Genomic DNA, 13,681 nt, shown 5'->3' on the forward strand with positions numbered 1-13,681 from the left:
AGTAAAATGTTATGTCGAATATTCAGCTGTTTACCACAAATTGCAATTGGTGACTGAGTGCCCCTATATGAACCAAACAAACAAGTGCACAAATGTTGGAATAACACCTATCTTCACACAACACCCACAAAGACTGGGCAAACTAAATCCTTATTTTCGAATGTACCTCAACAAAAAGTACAGGGTTCAAGATAACGGCATGAGTAGTGTCTTGAGCAGCAGGTCACGCTTACTGGATATGGGTCAAGGTCACCAGATATAGGTTGTTGCCCACCAGGTCACATGACCAGATGAGGGAATTTAGATTACATGCAACATGGGGACACAATCTGTGAGAGTGAGCATACATCACACAGTGTTTTCTCCAGCTTACTGACACTGTCCTTTAGCAGCATGAGAATGGTTGCACAGATCCAGTATTCATATTAATATCATGTTTTGAGGTCATGACTGTGAGCGATATAGTGTCAGGGAAGGAAAACCCAAAATACCTGTAACACCTAAAAACCATAACATTGGAGGAAAACAACATCTAGATTTACAAAGTGATATCATAATGAATCATAATGTTTGTGTATGATGAGTTCGTTAAAACATTGGTTAAAGGTGTCACATTCAAGTATAGTGTTCTAAATGGCAGAAATTCAATCAATCTGTATAAAATACTAATAAAAAATTCTCTAATCCAGGAATTGCACAAAACCAATGAAAGATCAAATAGCACAGAACATTTCCAGTAAATCAATGATTTGAATAAACATTAAATCTGACACATTTCTATGTGAGCAAGCCACTTAAGCGAATTATACTGAATTTAACCTCTTATTTATTGCAGAGAGTGACATTTTTATGTAGGTTCTTATAACATTTTCAGGCAATAAATAAGAAAATGTCATCCATAAAGTTGTATAATTAATGTTTTAGTCACCAACTTCTGATTCATCAAGTGAGTCAACTACTTGAACAGTCATACCAAACATGTAAACGGCACAACCAGCCCAAAGATACTGTTATCAAGACAAGTGAATAGAAGTAGCCAACAAATCACTTCTGGTGACCACAAACATGAAGGGGTGAAAACAAAGTTAACAATCAATGACAAATAAACTGTCAGACGTCTTCCTTACACACCTGGCTGACTGTAACCATGGCAACCTGAAATTTTAACACAATGAAGCACAAGGATTAAAAAGAAATGGAATCACCACAAATCGACAAATCAAGGATGACTTCACAATATTTACACAATACCATACTGCTGCAAACTGATTAATGCACATCACAAAATGTCAACTTGATTAAAATGATTATTAAGCAGCACAGACTTGAAGTAATCTGGACTTCAGAAACAAAACATTCAGGAATTACAAATGTTAATGTGAAAACTAAGCATAAACCTAGCCATAAACAGTTGCTATATACATTTAATGTTCTGTGGGCATGCATGATGGTACAACACAAAAATTGATAGTATCCCACCACCAAGATATTGAAATGGTGTTAACACTAAGTACCCCTTTCAAAAATATATTGGGAGTCGAGGCAAGAGCTGACAACATGAAATACATACTTCAGATACACCACTCTATAGAATGTAAAAACACTTGCAAGACAATCTACAGGATGTCCAAAACAGAACAAGCTGCAGGATGTCCACAACAGAACAAGTTGTAGGATATCCTCAACAGAACAAGATACAGGTTGTCCACAACAGAACAAGCTACAGATTGTCCACGACAGAACAAGCTGTACGATGTCCTCAACAGAACAAGCTGTAGGTTGTCCACAACAGAACAAGCTAAAGGTTGTCCACAAGAGAAAAAGCTGTAGAATGTCCTCAACAGAACAATCTGCACAATGCCCTCAACAGAACAAGCTGTACGATGTCCACAACAGAACAAGCTCCAGTCTGCCAACAACAGACCAAACTGTAGGATGTCCTCAACAGAACAAGCAGTAGGATGTTCTCCATAAGAGAACAAGCTGTAAAATGTCCACAACAGAACAAGCTGCTTGTTGTCCACAACAGAACAAGTTACAGGATGTCCTCAACAGAACAAGCTGTACGACGTTCTCAACAGAACAAGCTACAGGTTGTCCATAACAGAACAAGCTGTACGATGTCCTCAACAGAACAAGCAGTAGGATGTCTACAGCAGAACAAGCTACAGTTTGCCCACAACAGAATAAACTGTGGGATCTCCACAACAGAACAAGCTGTAGGATGTCTACAGCAGAACAAGCTACAGTTTGCCCACAACAGAATAAACTGTGGGATGTCCACAACAGAACAAGCTGTAGGATGTCCACAACAGAACAAGCTGTAGGATGTCCACAACAGAACAAGCTGTAGGATGTCCACAACAGAACAAGTTGTAGGATGTCCACAACAGAACAAGCTGTAGGATGTCCACAACAGAACAAGTTGTAGGATGTCCACAACAGAACAAGGTGTAGGATGTCCACAACAGAACAAGCTGTAGGATGTCCACAACAGAACAAGTTGTAGGATGTCCACAACAGAACAAGCTGTAGGATGTCCACAACAGAACAAGCTGTCGGATGTCCACAACAGAACAAGTTGTAGGATCTCCACAACAGAACAAGCTGTAGGATGTCCACAACAGAACAAGTTGTAGGATGTCCACAACAGAACAAACTGTAGGATGTCCACAACAGAACAAGCTGTAGGATGTCCACAACAGAACAAGCTGTAGGATGTCCACAACAGAACAAGTTGTAGGATGTCCACAACAGAACAAGTTGTAGGATGTCCACAACAGAACAAGTTGTAGGATGTCCACAACAGAACAAGTTGTAGGATGTCCACAACAGAACAAACTGTAGGATGTCCACAACAGAACAAGCTGTAGGATGTCCACAACAGAACAAGCTGTAGGATGTCCACAACAGAACAAGTTGTAGGATGTCCACAACAGAACAAGTTGTAGGATGTCCACAACAGAACAAGCTGTAGGATGTCCACAACAGAACAAACTGTAGGATGTCCACAACAGAACAAGCTGTAGGATGTCCACAACAGAACAAGCTGTAGGATGTCCACAACAGAACAAGTTGTAGGATGTCCACAACAGAACAAGCTGTAGGATGTCCACAACAGAACAAGTTGTAGGATGTCCACAACAGAACAAGCTGTAGGATGTCCACAACAGAACAAGCTGTAGGATGTCCACAACAGAACAAGTTGTAGGATGTCCACAACAGAACAAGCTGTAGGATGTCCACAACAGAACAAGTTGTAGGATGTCCACAACAGAACAAGTTGTAGGATGTCCACAACAGAACAAACTGTAGGATGTCCACAACAGAACAAGCTGTAGGATGTCCACAACAGAACAAGCTGTAGGATGTCCACAACAGAACAAGTTGTAGGATGTCCACAACAGAACAAACTGTAGGATGTCCACAACAGAACAAGTTGTAGGATGTCCACAACAGAACAAGCTGTAGGATCTCCACAACAGAACAAACTGTAGGATGTCCACAACAGAACAAGTTGTAGGATGTCCACAACAGAACAAGTTGTAGGATGTCCACAACAGAACAAGTTGTAGGATGTCCACAACAGAACAAGTTGTAGGATGTCCACAACAGAACAAGATACAGCTTGTCCACAACAGAACAAGCTGCAGGTTGTTCACAACAGAACAAGTTACAGTATGTCTACAACAGAACAAGCTGTGTGGTGTTCTCAACAGAACAAGCTGTAAGTTGTCCACAACAGAACAAGCTACAGGTTGTCCTCAACATAACAAGCTGTAGGATGTCCTTAAGAGAACAAGCTGTACTTTGTCCTCAACAGAACAAGCAGTAGGATGTTCTCCATAAGAGAACAAGCTGTAAAATGTCCACAACAGAACAAGCTGCTTGTTGTCCACAACAGAACAAGTTACAGGATGTCCTCAACAGAACAAGCTGTACGACGTTCTCAACAGAACAAGCTACAGGTTGTCCATAACAGAACAAGCTGTACGATGTCCTCAACAGAACAAGCAGTAGGATGTCTACAGCAGAACAAGCTACAGTTTGCCCACAACAGAATAAACTGTGGGATGTCCACAACAGAACAAGCTGTAGGATGTCCACAACAGAACAAGCTGTAGGATGTCCACAACAGAACAAGTTGTAGGATGTCCACAACAGAACAAGTTGTAGGATCTCCACAACAGAACAAACTGTAGGATGTCCACAACAGAACAAGTTGTAGGATGTCCACAACAGAACAAGTTGTAGGATGTCCACAACAGAACAAGTTGTAGGATGTCCACAACAGAACAAGATACAGCTTGTCCACAACAGAACAAGCTGCAGGTTGTTCACAACAGAACAAGTTACAGTATGTCTACAACAGAACAAGCTGTGTGGTGTTCTCAACAGAACAAGCTACAGGTTGTCCATAACAGAACAAGCTGTAAAATGTCCACAACAGAACAAGCTGCTTGTTGTCCACAACAGAACAAGTTACAGGATGTCCTCAACAGAACAAGCTGTACGACGTTCTCAACAGAACAAGCTACAGGTTGTCCATAACAGAACAAGCTGTACGATGTCCTCAACAGAACAAGCAGTAGGATGTCTACAGCAGAACAAGCTACAGTTTGCACACAACAGAATAAACTGTGGGATGTCCACAACAGAACAAGCTGTAAGTTGTCCACAACAGAACAAGCTACAGGTTGTCCTCAACATAACAAGCTGTAGGATGTCCTTAAGAGAACAAGCTGTACTTTGTCCTCAACAGAACAAGCAGTAGGATGTTCTCCATAAGAGAACAAGCTGTAAAATGTCCACAACAGAACAAGCTGCTTGTTGTCCACAACAGAACAAGTTACAGGATGTCCTCAACAGAACAAGCTGTACGACGTTCTCAACAGAACAAGCTACAGGTTGTCCATAACAGAACAAGCTGTACGATGTCCTCAACAGAACAAGCAGTAGGATGTCTACAGCAGAACAAGCTACAGTTTGCACACAACAGAATAAACTGTGGGATGTCCACAACAGAACAAGCTGTAGGATGTCTACAGCAGAACAAGCTACAGTTTGCCCACAACAGAATAAACTGTGGGATGTCCACAACAGAACAAGCTGTAGGATGTCCACAACAGAACAAGCTGTAGGATGTCCACAACAGAACAAGCTGTAGGATGTCCACAACAGAACAAGCTGTAGGATGTCCACAACAGAACAAGTTGTAGGATGTCTACAGCAGAACAAGCTACAGTTTCCCCACAACAGAACAAGTTGTAGGATGTCCACAACAGAACAAGTTGTAGGATGTCCACAACAGAACAAACTGTAGGATGTCCACAACAGAACAAGCTGTAGGATGTCCACAACAGAACAAGTTGTAGGATGTCCACAACAGAACAAGCTGTAGGATGTCCACAACAGAACAAGTTGTAGGATGTCCACAACAGAACAAGTTGTAGGATGTCCACAACAGAACAAGCTGTAGGATGTCCACAACAGAACAAGTTGTAGGATGTCCACAACAGAACAAGCTGTAGGATGTCCACAACAGAACAAGCTGTAGGATGTCCACAACAGAACAAGTTGTAGGATGTCCACAACAGAACAAGCTGTAGGATGTCCACAACAGAACAAGTTGTAGGATGTCCACAACAGAACAAGTTGTAGGATGTCCACAACAGAACAAACTGTAGGATGTCCACAACAGAACAAGCTGTAGGATGTCCACAACAGAACAAGCTGTAGGATGTCCACAACAGAACAAGTTGTAGGATGTCCACAACAGAACAAACTGTAGGATGTCCACAACAGAACAAGTTGTAGGATGTCCACAACAGAACAAGCTGTAGGATGTCCACAACAGAACAAGTTGTAGGATGTCCACAACAGAACAAGTTGTAGGATCTCCACAACAGAACAAACTGTAGGATGTCCACAACAGAACAAGTTGTAGGATGTCCACAACAGAACAAGTTGTAGGATGTCCACAACAGAACAAGTTGTAGGATGTCCACAACAGAACAAGATACAGCTTGTCCACAACAGAACAAGCTGCAGGTTGTTCACAACAGAACAAGTTACAGTATGTCTACAACAGAACAAGCTGTGTGGTGTTCTCAACAGAACAAGCTGTAAGTTGTCCACAACAGAACAAGCTACAGGTTGTCCTCAACATAACAAGCTGTAGGATGTCCTTAAGAGAACAAGCTGTACTTTGTCCTCAACAGAACAAGCAGTAGGATGTTCTCCATAAGAGAACAAGCTGTAAAATGTCCACAACAGAACAAGCTGCTTGTTGTCCACAACAGAACAAGTTACAGGATGTCCTCAACAGAACAAGCTGTACGACGTTCTCAACAGAACAAGCTACAGGTTGTCCATAACAGAACAAGCTGTACGATGTCCTCAACAGAACAAGCAGTAGGATGTCTACAGCAGAACAAGCTACAGTTTGCCCACAACAGAATAAACTGTGGGATGTCCACAACAGAACAAGCTGTAGGATGTCTACAACAGAACAAGCTACAGTTTGCCCACAACAGAATAAACTGTGGGATGTCCACAACAGAACAAGCTGTAGGATGTCCACAACAGAACAAGCTGTAGGATGTCCACAACAGAACAAGCTGTAGGATGTCCACAACAGAACAAGTTGTAGGATGTCCACAACAGAACAAGTTGTAGGATGTCCACAACAGAACAAGTTGTAGGATGTCCACAACAGAACAAACTGTAGGATGTCCACAACAGAACAAGTTGTAGGATGTCCACAACAGAACAAGTTGTAGGATGTCCACAACAGAACAAGTTGTAGGATGTCCACAACAGAACAAGATACAGCTTGTCCACAACAGAACAAGCTGCAGGTTCTTCACAACAGAACAAGTTACAGTATGTCTACAACAGAACAAGCTGTGTGGTGTTCTCAACAGAACAAGCTGTAAGTTGTCCACAACAGAACAAGCTACAGGTTGTCCTCAACATAACAAGCTGTAGGATGTCCTTAAGAGAACAAGCTGTACTTTGTCCTCAACAGAACAAGCAGTAGGATGTTCTCCATAAGAGAACAAGCTGTAAAATGTCCACAACAGAACAAGCTGCTTGTTGTCCACAACAGAACAAGTTACAGGATGTCCTCAACAGAACAAGCTGTACGACGTTCTCAACAGAACAAGCTACAGGTTGTCCATAACAGAACAAGCTGTACGATGTCCTCAACAGAACAAGCAGTAGGATGTCTACAGCAGAACAAGCTACAGTTTGCCCACAACAGAATAAACTGTGGGATGTCCACAACAGAACAAGCTGTAGGATGTCTACAGCAGAACAAGCTACAGTTTGCCCACAACAGAATAAACTGTGGGATGTCCACAACAGAACAAGCTGTAGGATGTCCACAACAGAACAAGCTGTAGGATGTCCACAACAGAACAAGCTGTAGGATGTCCACAACAGAACAAGCTGTAGGATGTCCACAACAGAACAAGTTGTAGGATGTCTACAGCAGAACAAGCTACAGTTTGCCCACAACAGAATAAACTGTAGGATGTCCACAACAGAACAAGTTGCAGGATGTCCACAACAGAACAAGTTGTAGGATGTCCACAACAGAACAAACTGTAGGATGTCCACAACAGAACAAGCTGTAGGATGTCCACAACAGAACAAGCTGTAGGATGTCCACAACAGAACAAGTTGTAGGATGTCCACAACAGAACAAACTGTAGGATGTCCACAACAGAACAAGTTGTAGGATGTCCACAACAGAATAAACTGTAGGATGTCCACAACAGAACAAGCTGTAGGATGTCCACAACAGAAAAAGTTGTAGGATGTCCACAACAGAACAAGTTGTAGGATGTCCACAACAGAACAAGTTGTAGGATCTCCACAACAGAACAAACTGTAGGATGTCCACAACAGAACAAGTTGTTGGATGTCCACAACAGAACAAGTTGTAGGATGTCCACAACAGAACAAGTTGTAGGATGTCCACAACAGAACAAGATACAGCTTGTCCACAACAGAACAAGCTGCAGGTTGTTCACAACAGAACAAGTTACAGTATGTCTACAACAGAACAAGCTGTGTGGTGTTCTCAACAGAACAAGCTGTAAGTTGTCCACAACAGAACAAGCTACAGGTTGTCCTCAACATAACAAGCTGTAGGATGTCCTTAAGAGAACAAGCTGTACTTTGTCCTCAACAGAACAAGCAGTAGGATGTTCTCCATAAGAGAACAAGCTGTAAAATGTCCACAACAGAACAAGCTGCTTGTTGTCCACAACAGAACAAGTTACAGGATGTCCTCAACAGAACAAGCTGTACGACGTTCTCAACAGAACAAGGTACAGGTTGTCCATAACAGAACAAGCTGTACGATGTCCTCAACAGAACAAGCAGTAGGATGTCTACAGCAGAACAAGCTACAGTTTGCCCACAACAGAATAAACTGTGGGATGTCCACAACAGAACAAGCTGTAGGATGTCTACAGCAGAACAAGCTACAGTTTGCCCACAACAGAATAAACTGTGGGATGTCCACAACAGAACAAGCTGTAGGATGTCCACAACAGAACAAGCTGTAGGATGTCCACAACAGAACAAGCTGTAGTATGTCCACAACAGAACAAGCTGTAGGATGTCCACAACAGAACAAGTTGTAGGATGTCTACAGCAGAACAAGCTACAGTTTGCCCACAACAGAATAAACTGTGGTATGTCCACAACAGAACAAGCTGTAGGATGTCTACAGCAGAACAAGCTACAGTTTGCCCACAACAGAATAAACTGTGGGATGTCCACAACAGAACAAGTTGTAGGATGTCTACAGGAGAACAAGCTACAGTTTGCCCACAACAGAATAAACTGTGGGATGTCCACAACAGAACAAGCTGTAGGATGTCCACAACAGAACAAGCTGTAGGATGTCCACAACAGTACAAGTTGTAGGATGTCTACAGCAGAACAAGCTACAGTTTGCCCACAACAGAATAAACTGTGGGATGTCCACAACAGAACAAGCTGTAGGATGTCTACAGCAGAACAAGCTACAGTTTGCCCACAACAGAACAAGTTGTAGGATGTCCACAACAGAACAAACTGTAGAATGTCCACAACAGAACAAGTTGTAGGATGTCCACAACAGAACAAGTTGTAGGATGTCCACAACAGAACAAGTTGTAGGATGTCCACAACAGAACAAGCTGTAGGATGTCCACAACAGAACAAGCTGTAGGATGTCCACAACAGAACAAGTTGTAGGATGTCCACAACAGAACAAGCTGTAGGATGTCCACAACAGAACAAGCTGTAGGATGTCCACAACAGAACAAGCTGTAGGATGTCCACAACAGAACAAACTGTAGGATGTCCACAACAGAACAAACTGTAGGATGTCCACAACAGAACAAGCTGTAGGATGTCCACAACAGAACAAGTTGTAGGATGTCCACAACAGAACAAGCTGTAGGATGTCCACAACAGAACAAGCTGTAGGATGTCCACAACAGAACAAGCTGTAGGATGTCCACAACAGAACAAGTTGTAGGATGTCCACAACAGAACAAGCTGTAGGATGTCCACAACAGAACAAGCTGTAGGATGTCCACAACAGAACAAGTTGTAGGATGTCCACAACAGAACAAGCTGTAGGATGTCCACAACAGAACAAGCTGTAGGATGTCCACAACAGAACAAGCTGTAGGATGTCCACAACAGAACAAGCTGTAGGATGTCCACAACAGAACAAGCTGTAGGATGTCCACAACAGAACAAGCTGTAGGATGTCCACAACAGAACAAACTGTAGGATGTCCACAACAGAACAAGTTGTAGGATGTCCACAACAGAACAAGCTGTAGGATGTCCACAACAGAACAAGCTGTAGGATGTCCACAACAGAACAAGTTGTAGGATGTCCACAACAGAACAAGTTGTAGGATGTCCACAACAGAACAAGTTGTAGGATCTCCACAACAGAACAAACTGTAGGATGTCCACAACAGAACAAGTTGTAGGATGTCCACAACAGAACAAGTTGTAGGATGTCCACAACAGAACAAGTTGTAGGATGTCCACAACAGAACAAGATACAGCTTGTCCACAACAGAACAAGCTGCAGGTTGTTCACAACAGAACAAGTTACAGTATGTCTACAACAGAACAAGCTGTGTGGTGTTCTCAACAGAACAAGCTGTAAGTTGTCCACAACAGAACAAGCTACAGGTTGTCCTCAACATAACAAGCTGTAGGATGTCCTTAAGAGAACAAGCTGTACTTTGTCCTCAACAGAACAAGCAGTAGGATGTTCTCCATAAGAGAACAAGCTGTAAAATGTCCACAACAGAACAAGCTGCTTGTTGTCCACAACAGAACAAGTTACAGGATGTCCTCAACAGAACAAGCTGTACGACGTTCTCAACAGAACAAGCTACAGGTTGTCCATAACAGAACAAGCTGTACGATGTCCTCAACAGAACAAGCAGTAGGATGTCTACAGCAGAACAAGCTACAGTTTGCCCACAACAGAATAAACTGTGGGATGTCCACAACAGAACAAGCTGTAGGATGTCTACAGCAGAACAAGCTACAGTTTGCCCACAACAGAATAAACTGTGGGATGTCCACAACAGAACAAGCTGTAGGATGTCCACAACAGAACAAGCTGTAGGATGTCCACAACAGAACAAGCTGTAGTATGTCCACAACAGAACAAGCTGTAGGATGTCCACAACAGAACAAGTTGTAGGATGTCTACAGCAGAACAAGCTACAGTTTGCCCACAACAGAATAAACTGTGGGATGTCCACAACAGAACAAGCTGTAGGATGTCTACAGCAGAACAAGCTACAGTTTGCCCACAACAGAATAAACTGTGGGATGTCCACAACAGAACAAGCTGTAGGATGTCTACAGCAGAACAAGCTACAGTTTGCCCACAACAGAATAAACTGTGGGATGTCCACAACAGAACAAACTGTAGGATGTCCACAACAGAACAAGCTGTAGGATGTCCACAACAGAACAAGCTGTAGGATGTCCACAACAGAACAAACTGTAGGATGTCCACAACAGAACAAACTGTAGGATGTCCACAACAGAACAAGCTACAGTTTGCCCACAACAGAACAAGTTGTAGGATGTCCACAACAGAACAAGCTGTAGGATGTCCACAACAGAACAAGTTGTAGGATGTCCACAACAGAACAAGCTGTAGGATGTCCACAACAGAACAAGCTACAGTTTGCCCACAACAGAACAAGTTGCAGGATGTCCACAACAGAACAAGCTGTAGGATGTCCACAACAGAACAAGTTGTAGGATGTCCACAACAGAACAAGCTGTAGGATGTCCACAACAGAACAAGTTGTAGGATGTCCACAACAGAACAAGCTGTAGGATGTCCACAACAGAACAAGTTGTAGGATGTCCACAACAGAACAAGTTGTAGGATGTCCACAACAGAACAAGTTGTAGGATGTCCACAACAGAACAAGCTGTAGGATGTCCACAACAGAACAAGCTACAGAACAAACACACTGGAACAGAACAGAACAACAGTCATACCACAGTGCAGAGGAACAAATGACGTGTATATACAATTACATCTTTCATCGTTACAAGTTCACTGAGACACTAGGGGCGCAGTGAGCAAGTTGACTTTAGCACCAGGCTAGTGATCCAATGAGGTTGAGGTGTCGGGATTGAGCCCACCTGTGACTGGCAGTTGACTTTGTGTGCAGACACTTTCCATGTTGTTTCAAACCCTAGCGTACAGTACACATCCCTGTGCACTTAAAGGTAATCACAAATCTGTTGGTATATGACCAGATGGTGGCCACATAACTGAGTGCGAACACCAAGTTGCAGGTACAGCAACATGCCATACACTTGGACAAAGTACTGTGACTATGTGTCCCGGTTCACACAGCTGTGAAATGATAGATCCTTAGAATGGTAGAGCCACAATAAACTCAGTGCACCTATTGGCAGCAAGACTTGTATACTGCCGAGGGAGTTCACATTGATAATATGATATGACATTCCAATCCAATGATTGAGGTAAACAAATACCAGCAAGTAGAGCTACTAATATTATGGATATCAACTTCTTGGTTATATTCAGCAAACCATGCAAGTTCTTCCCTAAAGAAGTTGCATGTCTGAGTGTCTCCAAATGTATGCCCTCATGGATCATGTTTCCCCATCCAACATCAGCAGGTTAGCATCGCACACCTCATGACCAGATGGTCACGTTACAGTTCCACTCCCATATAGGTACAATGAGCGATGCTCATCTGTGGTGTCCCCGGCTGATATTGCCGAAATATTGTTAAGTGCAGAGTAAAACCATATTCACTCACTCATGACCAGATGACGATGATAGGCAAGATGATAGGCAATGTGACGTGACTAACGCATGACACAATGTCCAAAAACCTATGGTGAAAATTGTGCAGTAAGCTCACATTTTCCTGTATGAATCTCTATCTTGGCAATCCAATAAAGAGGAAATAAAATGCTTTAGCATATACATGTATTGGACATGTAGACATCTATCTTAATTTCGACTGGAAGCAACTGTTCAACTCTGTGCATGTTTTGGCTCCCTGTCTTAAGTAGCTGACTGCAACTGACATGCAACTAGAAAGCCACTGTTAGTTACACCAGTCAATACACAGGGGGACCTGGACCTTACCTGTGCTCAGGACCAACAAGTAGAGCTGAAAAGGTTTAGCTTGTGTCCCTCCCTGTTTCCAGAAGGTATCATTTGTCAAAACACAAGTTTCTAGAATACAGCTAACATGCAGACTTGTGACAACTCTACGTGTGAGCAGATAGCATAGGTACACACCACCATACAAGCACCTGATGGTCTAAAATGTCTTTACACTGTTTCCACAGCAGTTCAAGAAGTTAGGGAAGAAGATATCAGTAAATGTAGAGGCACAATGACACGTTCTTTAAGATGTTGTCATGGCACATAAATTAATCTCCAAAATACTTAACCAAAACAAGCAAATAATTTTCAAAGTAGATTAGTGTGTGTGTGGAAGCCCCATGCTATAGGCTGAGTGTCTGAGAGCCAGGGTGAGTGTTGGTGGACTATGGTTAGTGTTGGGACAACAGTACCTTGACCATACATCGGCTGGCCTGGAAACAAAGGTCACAGTATTTAGTAACATGATACTTTGGTCAGCTAGCTAAAATATTTCCTTGAATGGAAAGGCCCATTCATGCACAGACACACAAACTCACTCACTCCGTATCTATTCACACATGGAAGTCTTTTGGGAAGGAAGGCAGAGACTATTTCAGAGATATCTGGATTATTTCAAGATTTCTGCAGCCACCTTGTTGATGACACCACAACAAGTAAGACTGTTTCTATCTAAGAGTAAAAGTACCATCAAAATGGCAACTAAATTCTGAAAACTGATATGCATGTCAAATTAGATGCTTGGCTAGAGTTCTCTAGATTGTCAGCTTCAGCTGAAAGTCACCTGACTGACCCCTCCTGTAATCTGTATGAACAGGAGGTATGGACATGAAGAGTCTTACTGGAAGCCTCAGTACAGGTAGGCATTCGAGAATCAATGGGGAGGTATGGACACAATGAAACCTCAGTGCAGGTAGGTATTCTACAGTAATCTAAACATGGCAGGGTACATCAGAAGATGCCTGGT

General features: G+C 42.6%; 1 protein-coding gene across 6 annotated transcripts in view; it reads right to left on the minus strand.

Moving 5' to 3' along the window:
- Positions 1 to 13,681, minus strand: part of LOC137285344 (cell death-inducing p53-target protein 1-like) — a 43,970-nt gene that overhangs the window by 12,610 nt on the left and 17,679 nt on the right. For 2 of the 6 annotated variants that reach the window (XM_067817712.1, XM_067817711.1), the window contains 2 exons: positions 13,128 to 13,148; positions 1,132 to 1,155 (listed from right to left, as the gene is read on the minus strand). The exons of 2 other annotated variants lie outside the window; for them this stretch is intronic. In XM_067817712.1, coding sequence (XP_067673813.1) covers positions 1,132 to 1,155; positions 13,128 to 13,148 — 45 coding nt within the window. The remainder of the gene's footprint in view (positions 1 to 1,131; positions 1,156 to 13,127; positions 13,149 to 13,681) is intronic. 2 more of the 6 variants (XM_067817715.1, XM_067817713.1) reach the window with 1 other exon arrangement.

Source organism: Haliotis asinina, chromosome 5 (assembly GCF_037392515.1).
Source record: "Haliotis asinina isolate JCU_RB_2024 chromosome 5, JCU_Hal_asi_v2, whole genome shotgun sequence".
In the NCBI taxonomy this organism is placed as follows: domain Eukaryota; kingdom Metazoa; phylum Mollusca; class Gastropoda; order Lepetellida; family Haliotidae; genus Haliotis; species Haliotis asinina.